Source organism: Poecilia reticulata, chromosome 14 (genome assembly GCF_904066995.2).
Source record: "Poecilia reticulata chromosome 14, P_reticulata-male-v2, whole genome shotgun sequence".
Lineage (NCBI taxonomy): Eukaryota > Metazoa > Chordata > Actinopteri > Cyprinodontiformes > Poeciliidae > Poecilia > Poecilia reticulata.
The window spans coordinates 19,590,365-19,607,477 of NC_088843.1; the positions used below are offsets into that span (position 1 = coordinate 19,590,365).

The 17,113-nt window shown below is 38.8% G+C and overlaps 1 protein-coding gene and 1 long non-coding RNA gene across 4 annotated transcripts in view; both read right to left on the minus strand.

Annotated features, from left to right (window-relative positions):
* Nucleotides 1–11,155, minus strand: part of jam3b (junctional adhesion molecule 3b) — a 44,886-nt gene extending 33,731 nt beyond the window's left edge. For 2 of the 3 annotated variants that reach the window (XR_001777305.2, XM_017308737.2), the window contains exon 1: nt 10,995–11,151. Coding sequence is in view for 2 of the 3 variants with exons in the window: in XM_017308737.2 (XP_017164226.1) it covers nt 10,995–11,043 (49 nt within the window). In the remaining variant the exon portion in view is untranslated. Of the gene's footprint in view, nt 1–10,994 lie in introns of all 3 variants that reach the window. The other variant, XM_008428388.3, reaches the window with a different exon arrangement.
* Nucleotides 11,156–14,605: 3,450 nt separating this feature from the next.
* LOC103476217 (uncharacterized) lies at nt 14,606–16,326 on the minus strand. Its single transcript, XR_535424.2, has 2 exons — nt 15,371–16,326; nt 14,606–14,748 (listed from the first exon to the last, which is right to left on the minus strand). It is a non-coding gene; the product is annotated as an uncharacterized LOC103476217 (long non-coding RNA).
* Between the last annotated feature and the right edge of the window lie 787 nt (nt 16,327–17,113).

A 17,113-nucleotide genomic window follows, 5' to 3' on the forward strand; every position in this document is an offset into this window, starting at 1 on the left:
TCCTAGTTCTTGATGCTCCAACACCTTTCTGATGTTACCCTGGGCAGGTGCCCATGTAGCCCATAACAAAAACCATCACTGTACACAGGTTTTCAAGAAACGTTTATGAAAATGTTTTATTGTCTCAACCCAAACATGTCTGAAGATTCTCAGTTTTTTACATTTTGAAAAGTTTAAAGGAAATAATTTTGTTGTAATGAGGCCACAGTCTCTTGTCCTCATCCATCCAAGTGACCGGTGTAATTCGTGCATGTGAAATTTTAGGTTTGTGCACGTAGACGTGCACACGCAAGGTAGCAATGCAACACAAGAAAGCTGAAAAATGTTCAACTTTTGTTGCTGTCTGCTGTCGTGGAAAAATTTCACCTTTCGCTGTGGTTCGCCGCTCCCTGTGTGTCGAGCCCATAACCCACCACTATGAACCAGGCAACCTTCCACAGGAGAGAGACTTTTAGGTCAAAAAAGGAAGCTCAATTAATCTACATTACGTAATAATTAGCGCGTTCAAATTTTCATATTAATCACATGCGTTAACGCGTTAGGCACTAGTTCTTACATACGCTTGTTGTTAAATAAAAAAGAAAAGCAGCAGAAAAACGTTGACACTATGCAGATTTCTTTTATTAGTTGGTACCACGGTCGATAGATTGACGAAAGGATCAGATACGCGAGGTAAATCTCACCCCAACCAACAGCAACAACAACCAATTTACCACAAGCACAATGACAGAAAGCAGTGACCTGTATAAAGTTCACAGCTTTACGCACCGGATCCTGCTTGTTTACAATTGGACATTTTTCTAGGGCTTATATGCCAAATAATATCTTTGCTCCAAGCAGTTGCTAGGCAACACAGTAAATGTTCAGCCAAGCCAAACCGGGGAACTTTTGTTTTTGCATTTGGGTTTGGTAGAAATTAAAGCAGGAAAATGCACCATGTAGATCAATAGTTTTAGTTAATTATATACTTCTGTTTGATTCAGTAGGCCACCAGAGTTGATCCTATCATCTTACTGCTCATCAAAACTTCATTAGGCTTGTTTCATATATGGCACATTAATGGGGAAGATAAATGCACCATATGTGAAGATAGTAAGCATTCCTGAGCGTTACATCTTGTCCCCTATCAAAGTAACATCATAGCTCTCTGACATTTCAAATATGACAGACACAGTCGCAGCAAAGCGATCTGGTCCAACACTCATTTATGATTTATTTTTACTGTCAGAAGCGTCCCGCATTATTTTAAGATGAACTTGAGATGGTGCAAGAAAGCCTTAAGATAACTGGATGTCGAGCATTAACTTCGCTCTATTCTAAATGCACCTGGCTTGGTACGATAGAAAGCTATGAAAACAGATAAAACGGTAAGAAATAATATTTTACAGAAACATAAAATGTCATATGGATCGAGTCATATGTGAGAAAAAAATACTAGGGCCATTTTGGATAATAAAAAAAAATAGTAAATGTCCAGGACTTCATAAAAAACACAGATAAAGCATTTAGGATTATCAACAAGCATGCTGTTGCACATAGAACAAACTGAGTTATTCTCTCTAATATAAATATCACACTTCATTCATTAATTTGCTGTCTCTTATTTAAACTTTAACACAGTTATTAGAAACCAACAGAACACGGTATGTGTTCTAAGTTCTAATTTTATCATGTACCTAAAGAAAGTGTAGCAAAATCCAAAACAATGTTCCCAACAGAGCAAGCTAAAAGCTGCTGGAGGGTTTCCATGGTAACTGTAAACAGTAGTCTGGGTTTGTACAGTACACATAAATATGAGCAGGCACAGCTTTGAAGGAGAAACAGGAGGTGGCATGGGTTGAAAAAAAGCACATGCTTGTCCAATTACTCGAGGAATTATTACTAAAATACCCGACAGTTCCTGTCACAAAAGGATGTTAGCAGATGATATACGTAGATGATATATGCTTTGTAGGTGGATTAACACCCACTGACACGAGCTAGTGATGGATGAGAGAGGATCCATCACCGCTGGTTGTGAGGAATAAAAATAAAGCCTGTAAAGTGAAGATTTTACATACACAAAGCTCTTCGTAATCTTAAGTTGAAGAATGATTAAAAAAAAAGATTATTTTCAGCAGTACAATAATAAAATCATTTAGTAAACATTGTTTTCCAGAGAACTCTTGTTATATACAGTTGTGCATAAAACTGAAAAATCAAATACACGAGGAGTTAAAAATAAAAATATTAATAAAAATATGATAAATATTCAAAACCATGATTTTACCAGCAACATTTAATGTTTTAATTAAAATGAATGTTTGATTAGACCCTGGTATTGTTTCCTCCATCTCTTTCAGCGAATCATGACAATGATTTAGAGTTACTGCCATCATTAAGTCTTTATTATAATGCCAATTTCTACAGTCTAATTACCTTGATTTGATCATTACTGTTGCGGCAAGAAAAATGTAAAAAAATCAAGTGGAGTTATTTCAGGAATCATTTCAACAATTAAATACAAAACGCATTAATTAGGACTCTTCTTAAAATTCTGTACAGCAAAGCCTGTTGGTGAACCAATGGCTATTTTAGGATCATGAAGTACTTTTAATGTGACAATGTAAAAAAAAAATATTTCCAAAGATCTGCACTTTTAACCTCTACAGTTCCTATAAGTCCCAAAGATTTTCCATGACTTTCTCATTTTCTTTTACAGAGAAACAGTGTTAACAATATGAATGACTAATAAGGGGTCTGTGTGTGTTCACCTCCCTGCTAGTGGCGCCGTCCTGGAAAAAAAGCTATATTTTTGGGTTTCCGAAACTCCTGACTCATTATCAAGAAGGACAAAAATGTGGCTGTTCGGAAATATTTCCTGTAGCAAATTAAATACAGTCACGATGTGGAAACATTGAAAATAACAATCCTCTTATTAAGGCAACAGTGTTTTAAATCACAAAATGTGAGGCTCAGATTCCTGGGCTCCAGACCAACTTTTTACACCGGTTGCAATGGCACGCCTAACTTTTTTTCATAGGTGCATCAGCACAAAGATCTGTGCACCCAAATTTTCAACCACATTGTATTTTATGTCACAGTTTGACAGGTTCACTGCTTGAAAGAAATTTCTGTCCATTACTGGCAATGTTGAGTTTGAAATAATTAATTAACAGGGATGGCAATTCCACCTGCTATGTAGAGTGTAGGAATACAATGACACATTTTTCACAGTAAAACTTTCCAAAAATCTGTTTTGCTTTTTTTTGGGGGGGGGGGAGCTGGGAGTTTAAGTTGAAAGTTCAAGTTATTAATATTCATGTACTGTCATTTGTCACTAGAGTCAAGTTCTGCAAATTAGCTCACGCTATAAGCACTATGATGCAAGCATTGGACTTCTGTTTTATGCAGTTTATCTACGTTATTGTGTGTCTGTGCCTATCAAATAAATCTAATAAAAAAAATATCACTGATGTCTCAATTGTCGACTGCATGTTATTTTAATAACTTTTTTAATTTTGTGTTTTTATAATGTAAAAACACAAAAGCAAAAACCTACATAAAGCAAAAATAAATACCTACATAAAGAAACCTACATAAAGCAAAAATAAATAAATAAACCGTGAACGTTGTAAAGAATCCCAAACTTTGATCTCTTTGAACTGCCTTGTTGCTGAAATGTGCTGTACAAATAAACTTGATTGACTGACTGATTGATTGATTGATTAAGCATGCTGTTAATATTTCAGATTCCTATTTTTTGTATGTGTGCCATGTACAGTTTCAACTTTATTATTTTTATAAGTTTAAAAATACATTTATTTTTTCCCATTTTAAACATATATGCATGTCTAGAATATTTTCTTATTAAAATTACTATTTTTGGTTGAATTCTGTCACTTTTAACTCTTCATTTTATTTTCAAAATAATTATTGTTGCATTCGTTTAGTTGATTTGGTCATTTTGATCATTTTATTGTGCAAGTCTCTAGCAATTTAAGGTGCTGACCTGTTTATAACTTCTGTGGAAACAGGTCCACAGACTTTGTGTTGCACCTGACACAGTACAAAAATTGCTACATGAATAAAGTTTGATTGATAAATTGACAGAGTTTTTATTATTATTTCATTCAACAAAGAACTTTGGGTTCTGACCTGATGAAACCTTCCTCAAAACTTTAGGGAACAGCGTCTGGATGGCATTTCTAAATTTGATAAGGATGTTTCTTATTTGAAATAATGTGTTAATTTAACTGATTCAATCAAAGATAAAAAAAGCATGAACTAAAGTAAAAATGTGTATAAAATTCTAAAATTATTGCAAATCAGCGATACAAAGACACTGATTACATAACAAAGGAACACTTGCTGGCAGAGGAACTTCCTCCACTCATACTTTAGATCCTGTAAAATTCTTCAAATAGGGACAGTGTAACTATAAACTGATTGTTTCTTTGATTCAAAGTATTTTTTACAAAAATATTAGGAAGAGTTTATTGGTGGAGAGGAAGAATTCTGCCTTCCCCCCCCCCACTTTTCATGTCCTCTGCCAAAATTTCCTCAAGCTGATCCGCTCCTTTTTTTGTGCAATATGTGAAACAAAAGTAACTCTAGTCTTCGAGAAAGACTAGCAATTTATTCTGGCTGTAACTTAAATAAATATAAATAAGTGCAGGCATGTTTACCCCTGAATTGTGTCAGAGGCAGAGAGAAGGTGGTTGCTCTTTCAAGCTATTTTAGGAGCAGCTCTGCCTTTGCGTCTAGTTTCAGAATTAGAAGCATGTGCGAACGCAGGTTTGTCCACATTAAGCGCCACGAAATACTTTTATGAATATATCCCAGAATCTCAGACATAACCATGCGGCACCTAATAATAACAGGGTTATTCACAGCTTCACTGATGATAAGCACACATAGACCACCTGTGGCCGAGCAACGAGAAGACGAGAGGGCATTGCTGTTTACAACGCACTTGCCAACACGCTCGAACACCTACATTATTAGAAAACAAGCCACTGGTTTGTTGAAATTGGCCAGAAAAGAAGGAGTGATGTGGTGGCAGACGACAGACAAGCAAGCTCTAAACTTCCACTCAGCTTACAGGGCAAGCAGGTGGAAGTGGGGAGTTCAGGAAGGATTAATGGGTTCTGTGGGAGTTCCCACGGCTGAGAAAAGGGGATGACTACATGTTCTGCAATATCTGTAGACAAGCTGGTGATAGAGGAATAGATTTGTCAAAATAACTTACAGGGAAAAGATGTCTAGAGTAACCTCTGACTAGGGGGTTTGACGTCATGTTCGACTCCTTTAGGCCTTTAAAGTTTTATGAAACACAGCGCTCCAGCTGTGCCTTGCTGTTTTTATAGGAACATGTTACAATTTTAGAAGAAACATCAAACCAAACCCCTAACATAACAGGTTAATCTTGCTTTTACATTTATTCTAACGAGTTACACTTCTTGTTAAATAAAAAGAAAAAAATCATCCCGAAACTTTGGAGCTGCTGTTCAGAAGTCTTGTCTACTATCATTATCACATTGGAACAATTTCAAACACCTGAGGTCATCAGATGACTCTGCCTTGTGGCTATTTTTAGAAAATAATTGCCCTTTTGCTACAGCCTTGTAAACAAAAGCTGAATCCAGAGCGATTATATGGCTGTGACTCCCAGCAGGGGCGCAGCCTCCAGCATTTTCCTCTCGCAAACACCGCGGCTCGCTGCTTCGCCGTTGTTAATGAACCCCCTAATTATTTCACTAAGCTGACAGCATTCTAGTGTTTGATCAATGGTGGGATCCTCTGACCTATTGATGTACTCCCATCAGTATCCAGCGCATACATAAGCAGGGGGGAACCGGCGCGGCACTTCCTCCCTCTGGGGGCCATGTGATCGCAGATAAAGATAATCAAACAGGAAGCTGCTCTTGTGCTGCCCAAAGCCCAGGCACCCAGTAAGGAAGCAGATCGTTCCTGATACAGAGCAGCCTAAACACAGAATCGAGCCATCTTGACAAAACAAACAATGGATGATGGCTCTAATTAAATTAGACTCGTCACTTGCAAGAACTCATAGTCCCCCCGTCAGGTTCAGGATGTGACCAATCTAGAAGCCAAACTTCCCACAAGGATCCTCCCTCTCCACACCTCGGTCATTATCATATTTTCATCATGAACTTTTGGCCAACATGTGCTGCTTCAAGATGGCCTGTGATTTATGAACCCTATATTTTTTTTCACTTACTTGTTTTATTGACATTTGAAGCATGCGCATGCCGCTGCCATTTCTGGAGCGAGTGGTAAGTCGCTGTTTGCATCTCAACCGCTGTGAGACATTGTCAAAACATAAATAAATAAATAAATAAACAGAATAAAAACAGGCCAAGGTCCTGAATCCTTCTCTGAGTCACGGTGAAGTGGATTTTCTGTTTCGGGAGACAAACCGACACACCCCGCTTCTTTTCTGAAGGCCTTCAACTGCCAAAAAACACTTAGTTTTCCGTCTTCAAAACTTCCCCCGCCTCCTCCTCTTCTGACCTCAGCCAGCTCATCGGCAGGGGACTCTTTTTATCTTTTAGGAAAACAGGTGGTAATGATTGTTAGTCAGAGCTCATATGATGCAGAGCTGTCTGCCTCCATGTGTTTTCTATTTGGAATGCTGCATTTGCTAACATGGCACAGTCAGGTTTAGGAGGGACTCAGCAGATATTTCTGGTCACGCCTGCGACGCGGCTCAAAACAACCACCGCCCGCTCCCACTCAGCTGTTTTGGGTCATTCCACATGGGGTATGGGACACGGGGCGCTTTAACCTCATGACACGGACGGGTTTCGGTTGCACAAATAAGGATCGGCTTCAGCTCCAACATGGAGATTGCAAATAACTCTGCAGAACTTCCCAACTCGCACCGATTTCTGACTCGTGACAAAAACAAATCCCGAACAGCGCAGGGCTTCTTTCTGTTTGCCTGTCCCCGATTTCCTCTGCCATTTACTGTCTCTTCAGAAAAATGTCAGGCTGTCTGCGACTTGCCCACGGGGACGGAACGTGTCATTTGGAGTGTGTTCCTAACATTTGCTTGCTAGCTTTAGGTGGAGGGAGAAAACATCAGAAAACAAGACCCTCCTTGGGGAGCCATCAGCAGTTATCTGGAAGAGAAGCGTCTCCTGGCTGGCCAAACGGTGCAAAAAGAGTCCCAGGTTTCCATTTAGAAAGACGTTAGACACTGGGTGACAGAACCCTGTCTGTGTGTTATTCTGAAGGTTTTCAAAAGTTTAAGCAATCATCAAGGGGGCAGCCTTCTTCTTTTTTTTTCATCTAATCGATGGAGATAAAGAGAAGGCTTGAACTGGATTGGCCTTGACAAATCGATTGTTGAAATAATCGTCAACTATGAGACTTCTACAGCACTTTATTAAGACACTCAAAGACGCTTTATGTGACATAATTTAGTAATATAGTAATCAATTATTCGTTAACCGGAGTGTGTAGACTCAAAAAAGGTCACTTGCTGACAAAAACAACATATTCAGAGCAGTAAATAAGCCAAAACTGTACAAAATATGTATACATTTTGTATTCGAGATAAAAACATCTTTGTTTGAAAACATGTTTTACCCAAAACTAATCGAGTGACATTTTTCCGTATTCACCTAGTTCGTTCAAATTAATTGAACGTTATGTTATTGTGTTTAAGGCAATGAAATATTTATTTTTGTATTTGAAATAAAGGAGTTTCATTATTTGTTTATTTCCATCTTTTAATTTATTCCTAATATTGAAAACACTTAAGTAGTTTGATGAAAAATCTGTGGCAATTTTTCTTTATCCGATTAATCAACGAATAGTCAAAATGATCGAGTGATCGACTGAGTACCAAAATTATCGTTAGTTGCAGCCCTAAATTGGGCCTTGGCAGATAACTGCGAAAATGACGTTAAATCCAGGACGTTAAAAGAAAACAGATCCTTTGAATGCTGAAAATTAAAAACATTTGAATGACGATGTGTGTATACTTTTCTTATCAGAGTGCTAAAAGTGAGCTGCTCGCCACAGTCGAAGCTCACGGTTTAAAAAGCAACAACGACCTTTTGAATTCACTCCTCAGCACAGGTGTTTCTTATAAAAGTAAAAGAAATGATCTCACAGTATCTATCGGCTCACTTCTAATCCACTTTGAGCATCTTCCAGCCCCCACATATCTTGGCTGTGCTCTTGGCAGGAGCCTTCTGGCAGATTTCCTTTTCGACGAATTTCTTTGGAGTATTTTCGGAGAACAGGCCAAAGCCAACAAAGGAAAAGGTGGATGCAAGTCTGATGGAAGCGAGTTCGCTTTGCCTCGTCGTTTGCTCCAGTGACCGACGACAGGCCGTAGAAACGCGGCACGTTCCGCCTAGAGTTGCGTGGACATTCAGATGATCACCACCCTAAGAGCGCCATGAACTGAAATATCAAGCTCATCTCTCACAGAGAGAGAGCGAGAGAGAGAAAATGAAACCAAGCAAGGCCTGCAGAGAAAGAACCAACCTCTGACACTTTCATTTCCTACGAACATTCAGTCTCCCACATCGAAGGAGCATTTGGATCTATATTAGGAGCAGAACTTTTTCCAAAATGCAAGAAGCATTCAAATTACTGTCAGTGGTACCAGCAACAATTAGTAATTCATAACCCGGCTTGTGGCGAGCTCAAGTCTGGCTGCATTTGTCCAGTTTCTACAAAGACAGAGGCTGTGTTGGCTGGGGCCCAGCTGACCACATGGCTAAGCCCTGTCCACTGAGACAAAAGGAATTCCTAAATCTTCACACGCTCACCGCCCGCATGAAAAACTAATTGTTCTTCTATTGAGGTTTACACAAGAGAACACCGTCAAGAGTATCTGAAATTAAAGAAAAAAAAAGAGAAAAAAAAATCATCTTACAGCCTGAAGGTATGTCAGGAGAGCGCAGGAACATATTTCAAACAAGCTCCACTGCCGGTCCTAATTAAAGTAAAGGGAATAAGCCTGCTCACACACGTGAGAGATCACAGGGAAGGCTCTTATGTCTCCACTTGGTTTGATCTGTTCGCCTGTCCTCTCACACCTTAATCCGAGGAGAAAAACTCAAAGCGCGTTTCTGTGCCGAGCTGACAGATAAAGAGAAAAAGGAAGCACAATTTCCTTTAATTCACTAAACAAAGTCATTTTCTGTTATAGAGAAATCAAAGTGAAAGTTGGACATCAGAGTATTTTGATACAAGATAAATTACATCTCAACATGAAAGTCAGTCGAATTAATTAATATTCATTTATAAATACATCAATAATTAGAACTGTAACTCATGTTCATGATTTTACACCCACACTTCTCGAAGCGGTGGAACCCGTTAGCTCAATGATTTTCAAGGGAAATGTGACAAAGAACAGAAAACAAGTGTTTGTGACTCCATATTTATTTTCCTCTATAAATGAGACTTTTTTCTAAGAACGATATCATATTAACCGTATTCTAGTAGCAGATCAGAAAAACCCACCAGTCAGTGGCCTGGCTAAAGCTACAATGTTCTGAACTTACCAAAAACTAGACATTTATTTACTAGGATGCTGTGTTGTTCTGTGTGGGGGATTTCATTAAATGTATACAAATGATCAGAAACATGAGCACAATTTAAACCGTTCTCACTTCAGCTATCAATAGGAAGGCTATTTTGAATACGGAGAGGCTTTGGCTTTCTCACTTGATCAGTGCACTCACTTTATTGAAAAATGCATTAAATTGATCTAACTTTGAATGAGGACATTTCCATTTTGACATAATTAAATACTAAATTTCTTTCGATCAAATATAAATTGGAAGGTGTTCTATTTTTATTTTGCACAAAGCATACAGATCTAAATTAAAGTTCATTTCGTGTTGAACTATTAAAAAATGTTAGTAAATATGGTGTAAATTTATATATATATATATATATATATATATATATATATATATATATATATATATATATATATATATATATATGCTCTAATAGGAGCACAAATGTAACTATGTTCTCTCAATAAAACATCATCAGAAGGACGAGAGCGGTTGTCATGGCTTTTAGGGCTCATGCGGAAATAAATAAATGAACTGCGGTGATATCTTACAGGTGTCCGTTTTTCGCTTCCGGCTACAGGAGACAAACCTAGCATACACATTTTTTTTTTCTCACTCTCGTTTCTATTAGCCAGTGTTAAGCTTCGGTGCGGTTTGAAAGGCAGCGGTGAAGAAGGAGGAGGGAGAGGAGGGGGCACCCACCACGAGAGTCTGCCCGCTCGGCTGGCTCCTCCCGCGGTCAGCCTGCTTTTATTCCGCCGCAGGAAAAACCGTTATCTCGCATCACTACATCTCTACCGTCAGCGCGGCCCCACAGTCCCGCGTTAAATAGTTAACGGCTGCAGCTACGAAACCGCAAATATACATATTTGATTAACCAAACTTGACGAAAGTTTTCTTTTTTTCTCTCTTCTTTTTTTCCTGTCTGAACCTTTTGAGTCAGGACACCCCCCCCCACACACACACACACACACGTGCACATGAGCGTGCGCGCTAACAAAACGTGCAACTTAATCAAGCTGACGTGAAACGCCAGGTTGATTTAACGACAGCTCCGCTACGTTAATGTTGTTTTTAAAAGCGAAATACTGATGTAAACAGCAGTAAATGCGACGCAGTCTATTGAGAAAAAAACAGGAGGACTAAGCAAAAAGTTGTGAAAAAATGCGACTATCCTCTTTTTACATATCGGTTAACATGTTCTAAATACTCCACATGTATTTGGGGTCAAAAACAGCGGGTTTACTGTCAGTCACTTTTGAGTTTAACGGTAGTTGCGTCCAACTAGTTAGTTGTGAGTCACGGTCCGTTTTCCATACAACGCGGAGGTAGAAACGGCAATAAAAACTGATGCAGGAGTTGACTGGCCATGATGGCCACGTCCCAAACGAAGCCACGGGGCTGAAACGGCAGCTGCTTTGGGTTGAATTTTGTACTTACAGTGAGTTGAGAGGAGAGTCAGGAGGCAAGCCAGACGTGTTTTCGCCATCTTGGTGTCGATGCAATGCTCGGTGCGGCTGGCCGTACATGCGCAAAGTAGCCTTAACAGCTTTGGTGAGGATAGAGCGGGGGAGAGAGACCTAGAGGGAAAACTACCGGAGGGAGAGAGAGAGGCAGAGAGGGGCGGGGGAGCTATTATATGGGGTTTCCATAGCTACCGAAAGCATCACTCACACAGACAGGAATTTATAGTTGACACGATGAGGAAAGCTTTTACTACTGTGTCCTTACACTGCTGTTGGCAGGCACCAGCTGGGAACCCAGATATGAAACCACCAGCTTCCAGACTTGTATGTGATGTGGAAGGGAAGTGAGATTTAAAAAAAAAAACATATATAAAAGAATGCCATTATTTTTCTTGAATGAAAAGTAAACAGAAATGCTTTTAGGTGATGTTATAGCTCCTAAATATAGAATATAAATATAAATTACTGCTCTAGTAACCACCCAAGGCTATTTCATGTTACAGGAAAATACTTAATGAGATCAAACCTGAACTTAGTACTCTGCTGCTGTGACCGAAAGTGCACTCTAAAAACTGATGGGTTATTTATTTCACACACAAAAAAATGCTGGGTTTCTCAATTTCTTGGGTCAGACTAGTCTGCATCCTAAGCAAAAATCTAAGAAGAAGAAAAAGTAATAATGCAGAATAATAATATTATCAGTGAGTTGAAGTACTTGTTGTTCATTTAAGATGACATTGCCCCTTTTATTTGCTGAGTAGCATGTAAGCATCATCTATTGAAATAATGGTGAAACCATAATTTATTCTTGACAAGTCTACATCTACCAACACTGTGATCAATCAAACGCACAGAGACCATTAATCCTCAATAAAAAAGAACATGTCTGAAAACTTTATTCCAACATTTTTAGCAACTGTGCAATTCCTGAGCAGCAATTTTGCCACTGAGTTTCACTTACTGAACTTTATGAAGCTGTCTGAACAAGCAACAATATTTCTTATTAAACACAAATATTAAAATTATACTTTTTTAATAGTTATATCAGAACTCTTCAGCACAAAATTCAGCATGAGCTAAATGACATGTAAAAGACCCAACAGAGGCCATATGCATTCATCTTAAATTACACATTAATCAATAATCTGAACTGTAACACATGGTTTAATACTTCATAGCTCTGGGTGTTGCACAAGCGCCACTAGTGCACAAGTACCAGCAACAGGCCGTAAGTACAAGTACCACCAGTGCAACATTAGTAGTGCAACAAATAGACCTTCATTTATTTTTACTCACTGTAAATCATTTCTCTGTCATAAACTGAGGAAATGCTGCCTTGACATGGCGCTGCAGTCATGTCAGCCCAGGACTCTCTTACCTTGTTCGCATTGAAAGAACAAGCTCTGTCTTGTTAAGTCCTTTCACATCACACTGGATACAGTCCTTGGGTTATGCCAAAATGCATTGCTTGCATCAAGCAATTTTTTTTCCACGTACTGAGTTCTGCTATAACTCTGCCAGGGCAGAAAAATACTCCCAACCAAGTAAACAAGCCTTTATGAGGCAAAATAAGCTTATTTATGCTACTATATTGCCTATGTCTCATTATCCGTCAGTGGATGTATTCTTTGGGTGAATTCTGTTAGCATAAAAGTCAATGTAGAGACAATTGTTACGCTCACAGAATACTTCATTAGTGCAACAATTCTATCTAAATGTAAGTATAGCATGTCTATATTCTGCTTGGGTGCCTATGAATTGCGTTGCATAACCTGTGCATATGTCTAATTTAAGATATAAACTAATGTAAGCCATGTGAAGATATCACAAATACTCTCCTCTCTAGGTGAGAAAGATTGTGTGATGCTGGAGTCCTGAAACGGTCATTTTCAGTCTGGTTGCAGCCTCTTTTGTGAGCAACTAAACGTTTAGGGTGGCTGTGGCTCAGTGGGAGGAGCCACAGTCTGAATTCAGACCCTCAACTCCTGGGCAAGACTCTTAGCTCCTCCCCTCTGATTTGTGTGCTGGTGTATAGATGCACCAATACGACATTGAAATTTGTATCGGTCCCAATATTGAAAAGATATTTTGATTGGTTAGTGGTGACGACCCATAAGGGCAGATCTATTCACTCTATTCCTATGCTTTGTGCTTTTCTTAATTAATTTACATTATATTTAGAATTCCTAATTGCACTTTCCAAACTTTTTGAAAGGTTTGTTGTAGTTTTTTTTTCTTGTTTGACCAACAAAAGAATGATCAATTTCAGTTTCCTTATTATTTTTTTATTAGCTGTTATTCTCCTGAATGCATTGACTCAACAAATTAAAGTTGTGTGTTTTTTTAAATCATATGTAGCCAAGCTTATGAAGGCATTGATTTATTTAATTGTGTTGTACTGGTGCAGAATTGTCAAGTAAATGTGTATTTCAGTAATTTATGTATGTGCTTAAAAAATAAACAGTTTAAGTAAATTCAGCTTTATTCTTGTAACCAATACACATATCTGGATAAGTATCACAAGTAAAAAAAAAAAAAAGTCCCTTTTAAACACAGATGTGTTTGTGAGTGACTCTTTTCCATAAAGTATTTCAGACAGAGTGCATTGAAAAATTATTGAATTCTTTCACATTTCTTTTATGTATTTTTTAAATAATCTTTTTTTTGTGACTGGCAAAAACATAATTTTTCCTATTTGAAATTATGAAACATTTGGCACTGGAAAGCCGATAAGTCCGTACCCTGTGTGAAAAAACACAACCTTTTTTCCCCTCGCTACCCGACATTAAACAATGACAAACTTTTCCTGTTCTAGGTCAGTTAGAATTACAAAAATATTCTACATTATTTTATTTAATTTTTGCTAAATGAAAAAGTAAATAATGATGCTAAATGAAAAAGTAAATAATGAGAAAGATAATTTTGGAGAATTTAACCCTAGCAGTTGAAGGTTTATAAGTATTTCCATTGTTGTAGCAGAAGTGACTTTTAAACCAATTCTCGGTACCATTTAATAAGCTTCTCACACTAATTTGCTGGAGTTTTCGCCGATTCCACAACTACTGTCACTGAACCAGGTTTGTAGGTGCCTTGCTCACACACACACCTTTTCATCTCCGTCTACATTTTACTGAACTAAGATCAGAACTTCATGATTGACTTTTGATGCATATTTTGACGTTGATATGAATCGTTCATTTGGAAGACCCATTGTGCCCAAGATTTAAATTCCTTTCATTCTTCAACAAATAGCCATAAGAATTATGAATAAAATTAATTCATCACAAAGAAATGACAAACAAGTTATTTTGCTATATACAAATTTAAGAACAGGTAAGACTTAGGATTTGACAGATTTTCAAGCATCCCCAAATATGTGGGGAGTGAATTTGATTGTACAAGTGGAAGTTCAATTTATCCACAGTAGAACCTATTTTTTAGTGTAATAAAGATAATGTTTCACAGAGGAATGCCGTGAAAGCTCAGGCGTTGAGCACTAAATCATCCAGGTTTATTAGTTATTTGATTTAAAAGTTCAACGTTGTGTGTGTTACCTTGCAATTTGTAAATCCAACAATACTTAGAAAGAATTTATATTTGCCTTTAATACAACTTTTTAAATATAACACAGAGCACCAAATGTACATTTGAGTTACGTTTACTTTATCTCTTAAGCATATTTGTGGTTGAAACATTTGAAGGGAGTCTTCCTGCAGTCTCATGAAGATCTATCAGGGGAGGAAACACACTGAAGTCAGAAAAAGCAGCAAGATCCTCGGATTCGCACATTAAAAAACCCGTTCCTGACTTCTTCGCAGCGTCTACGACGGCAACGCTTTGTGCCGCAGAACATCTCAGCTGTCTGCGATCCACCCAGACACACAGACCGGTTCAACATCTTTCTCTGTGTGTGTGAGGCTGAGTCTACTCTGCAACAACCTGGTTAGAAAGAAACAACAGCAACAACAACTGTGCATGACTGTAGAAGTGTTTTACCCCCCTTTTCCTCTTGTCAGGGAAAACAGAATTAGACCAAAGGGCTTTTATGTACTCTGCTCCCACAGCCGATGGGGGGAAAACACACAACCAAAAGAGCACAGTTTCTCTGCATGAGGTTAAAATGATTACAGAGCACATCGGGGCGGATTCTCTGAGAAACAAATTATTCTTTTTGTTGCTGCGGATGGTTTCGCTGGCCTTTTACCACTCGCTTAATCACCTGCCGCTTAGCCTCCTTACCTGCAGTTGACTTTAACATACGACCTCCTTGTGGTGACTCATGAAAATCATTGTCGCATTTCAAACATTACATGTGGCTGTGGGGATGAACGGTTGCTTATCAAAGCTCACCTGTGATTGGTGAATTTCTTGCCATGCAGTCAGCCGTGGATCTGCCAGCCAGATGGTAATATCTAATGGCATCCCAATGGACCTCTTATTGCTGTCATGCCAAGTTAATCCTGCCCTACAAACAAAACATGGCAGCAGCTTCAGCTTTACTCAAAGCGGCACTGCCTACAAAAAGCCAAAGGTTCTTTTCTTAGAAATGTTGGCAGACGACTACATTATGATCAGTCAAATAAAGCATTTCTTTTTGCTCCAACAATATGCACACTCGACAGTCACGTGAACTGTTTCCAGTTCAGCCGGAGAGCAGAATTTCGTTCTGGAAACTGTACCCGAAACAAGCAGATTTTGTTTTGTGAAACATGCAGCCCGAGCGCGGAGCTTTTGAAAGAGGCCAGAAAGGCAAACGGGCAACAAAAATAAAAAGGGACACAAAAGGGTAACAAAGAAACTGGAAACGCACGTGGAAACCGGACCGGTGTACGCAGGAGAGGAGCACAGACAAAGTGATAGCTGACAAGGTCGGAAGCCGGCCTGCATGTGCAGAAGATGAAGAGCCGTACGTGAAATGACAGGCGAAAGAGGAAAACGCTGGAAGAGCAGCGAAAGAGGAATATGAAAGCTAAAGACACAGCAGTGATTGGGACGACAGAGATGCTGCAAACTGTTCGGGTCGGCAGCTGATATTTTTTTTTTTTTACATCTGATCAGATTGGCTCCTCGAATCTGATTTTCTTTTTAGAATATTTTCACTATTGAGATCCGCCCCTTGTTTTGACAGCAGATCGACAGTTTTCCTGTTGCGGTGAATTGTTTCTCTGCCATTCAGTAGCATGTTCACAAGAGTGATTGACAACGCCAAGACCCTCCTTCAGGCTTTGATTGGCTGTCTCTGACCGGAAGAGATGCATTGGGAAGTTTGAGCTTTTCACAGATTATCTGTCTCATCTCGTACTGTCGCGACATATAAAGACATACTTTCTATTTTAAAGTTAAATAAAAAAAATGTCTTCAACACTGATGCAATTTGGCAGGAGTGTCTTCATGTTCTCCATGTCAGTGTGTTTATTCTAGCTGCTACATGACAGACAGAAAGCCCTGTAGAGGACAGTGAGAGGAGCTGAAGGGGTCACCAGGATGACCTTGCTCTCTGCCCGGGATCTGTGCCGGAGCGGCTGCAGGAACAGAGCTCTGAACATTGCTGGAGACTCCTCTCCTGCTCTCCATGAACTTTTCAGCTAAACGACACCGCAGGGTTAAAAGCAGAACCACCAGACAGCCACTCTGCTTTCTGCCTGAAGCTGTTAAGAGCAGAGCTGCTGTTGAGATGATGCACTTTATGTTGTTACACTCCCTTTAAGTATTTCAAAAAAATAAATAAATAAATCTGCTGGATCATTTTCACATTAATCTGTTTGTCTGCTTGTAATTGACTCCACATGATCATCAATCTACTCCTATTGATGCAAAGGAGAAGTCACTTCATTTTGAGCAGAATACATTTTTTTCCAGAACAAGCTACTTTCAGCCTCTTCTATCCTGAATCGGATAATTTTATTCAAGATGGACCATGTTATTTGTGGGTAGAATTTTGAGGAAAGATATTGATTTAATACAATTTGGAATAAGTCTGTAACATAAGATGTGGAAAAAGTGAAGCATTGTGAATACTTTCCAGAAGCATCGTATGCTTTGGCCCTTCTCTTTCCTCCTACAACAGACACAGCCCCCAATCCCTCTATCCAA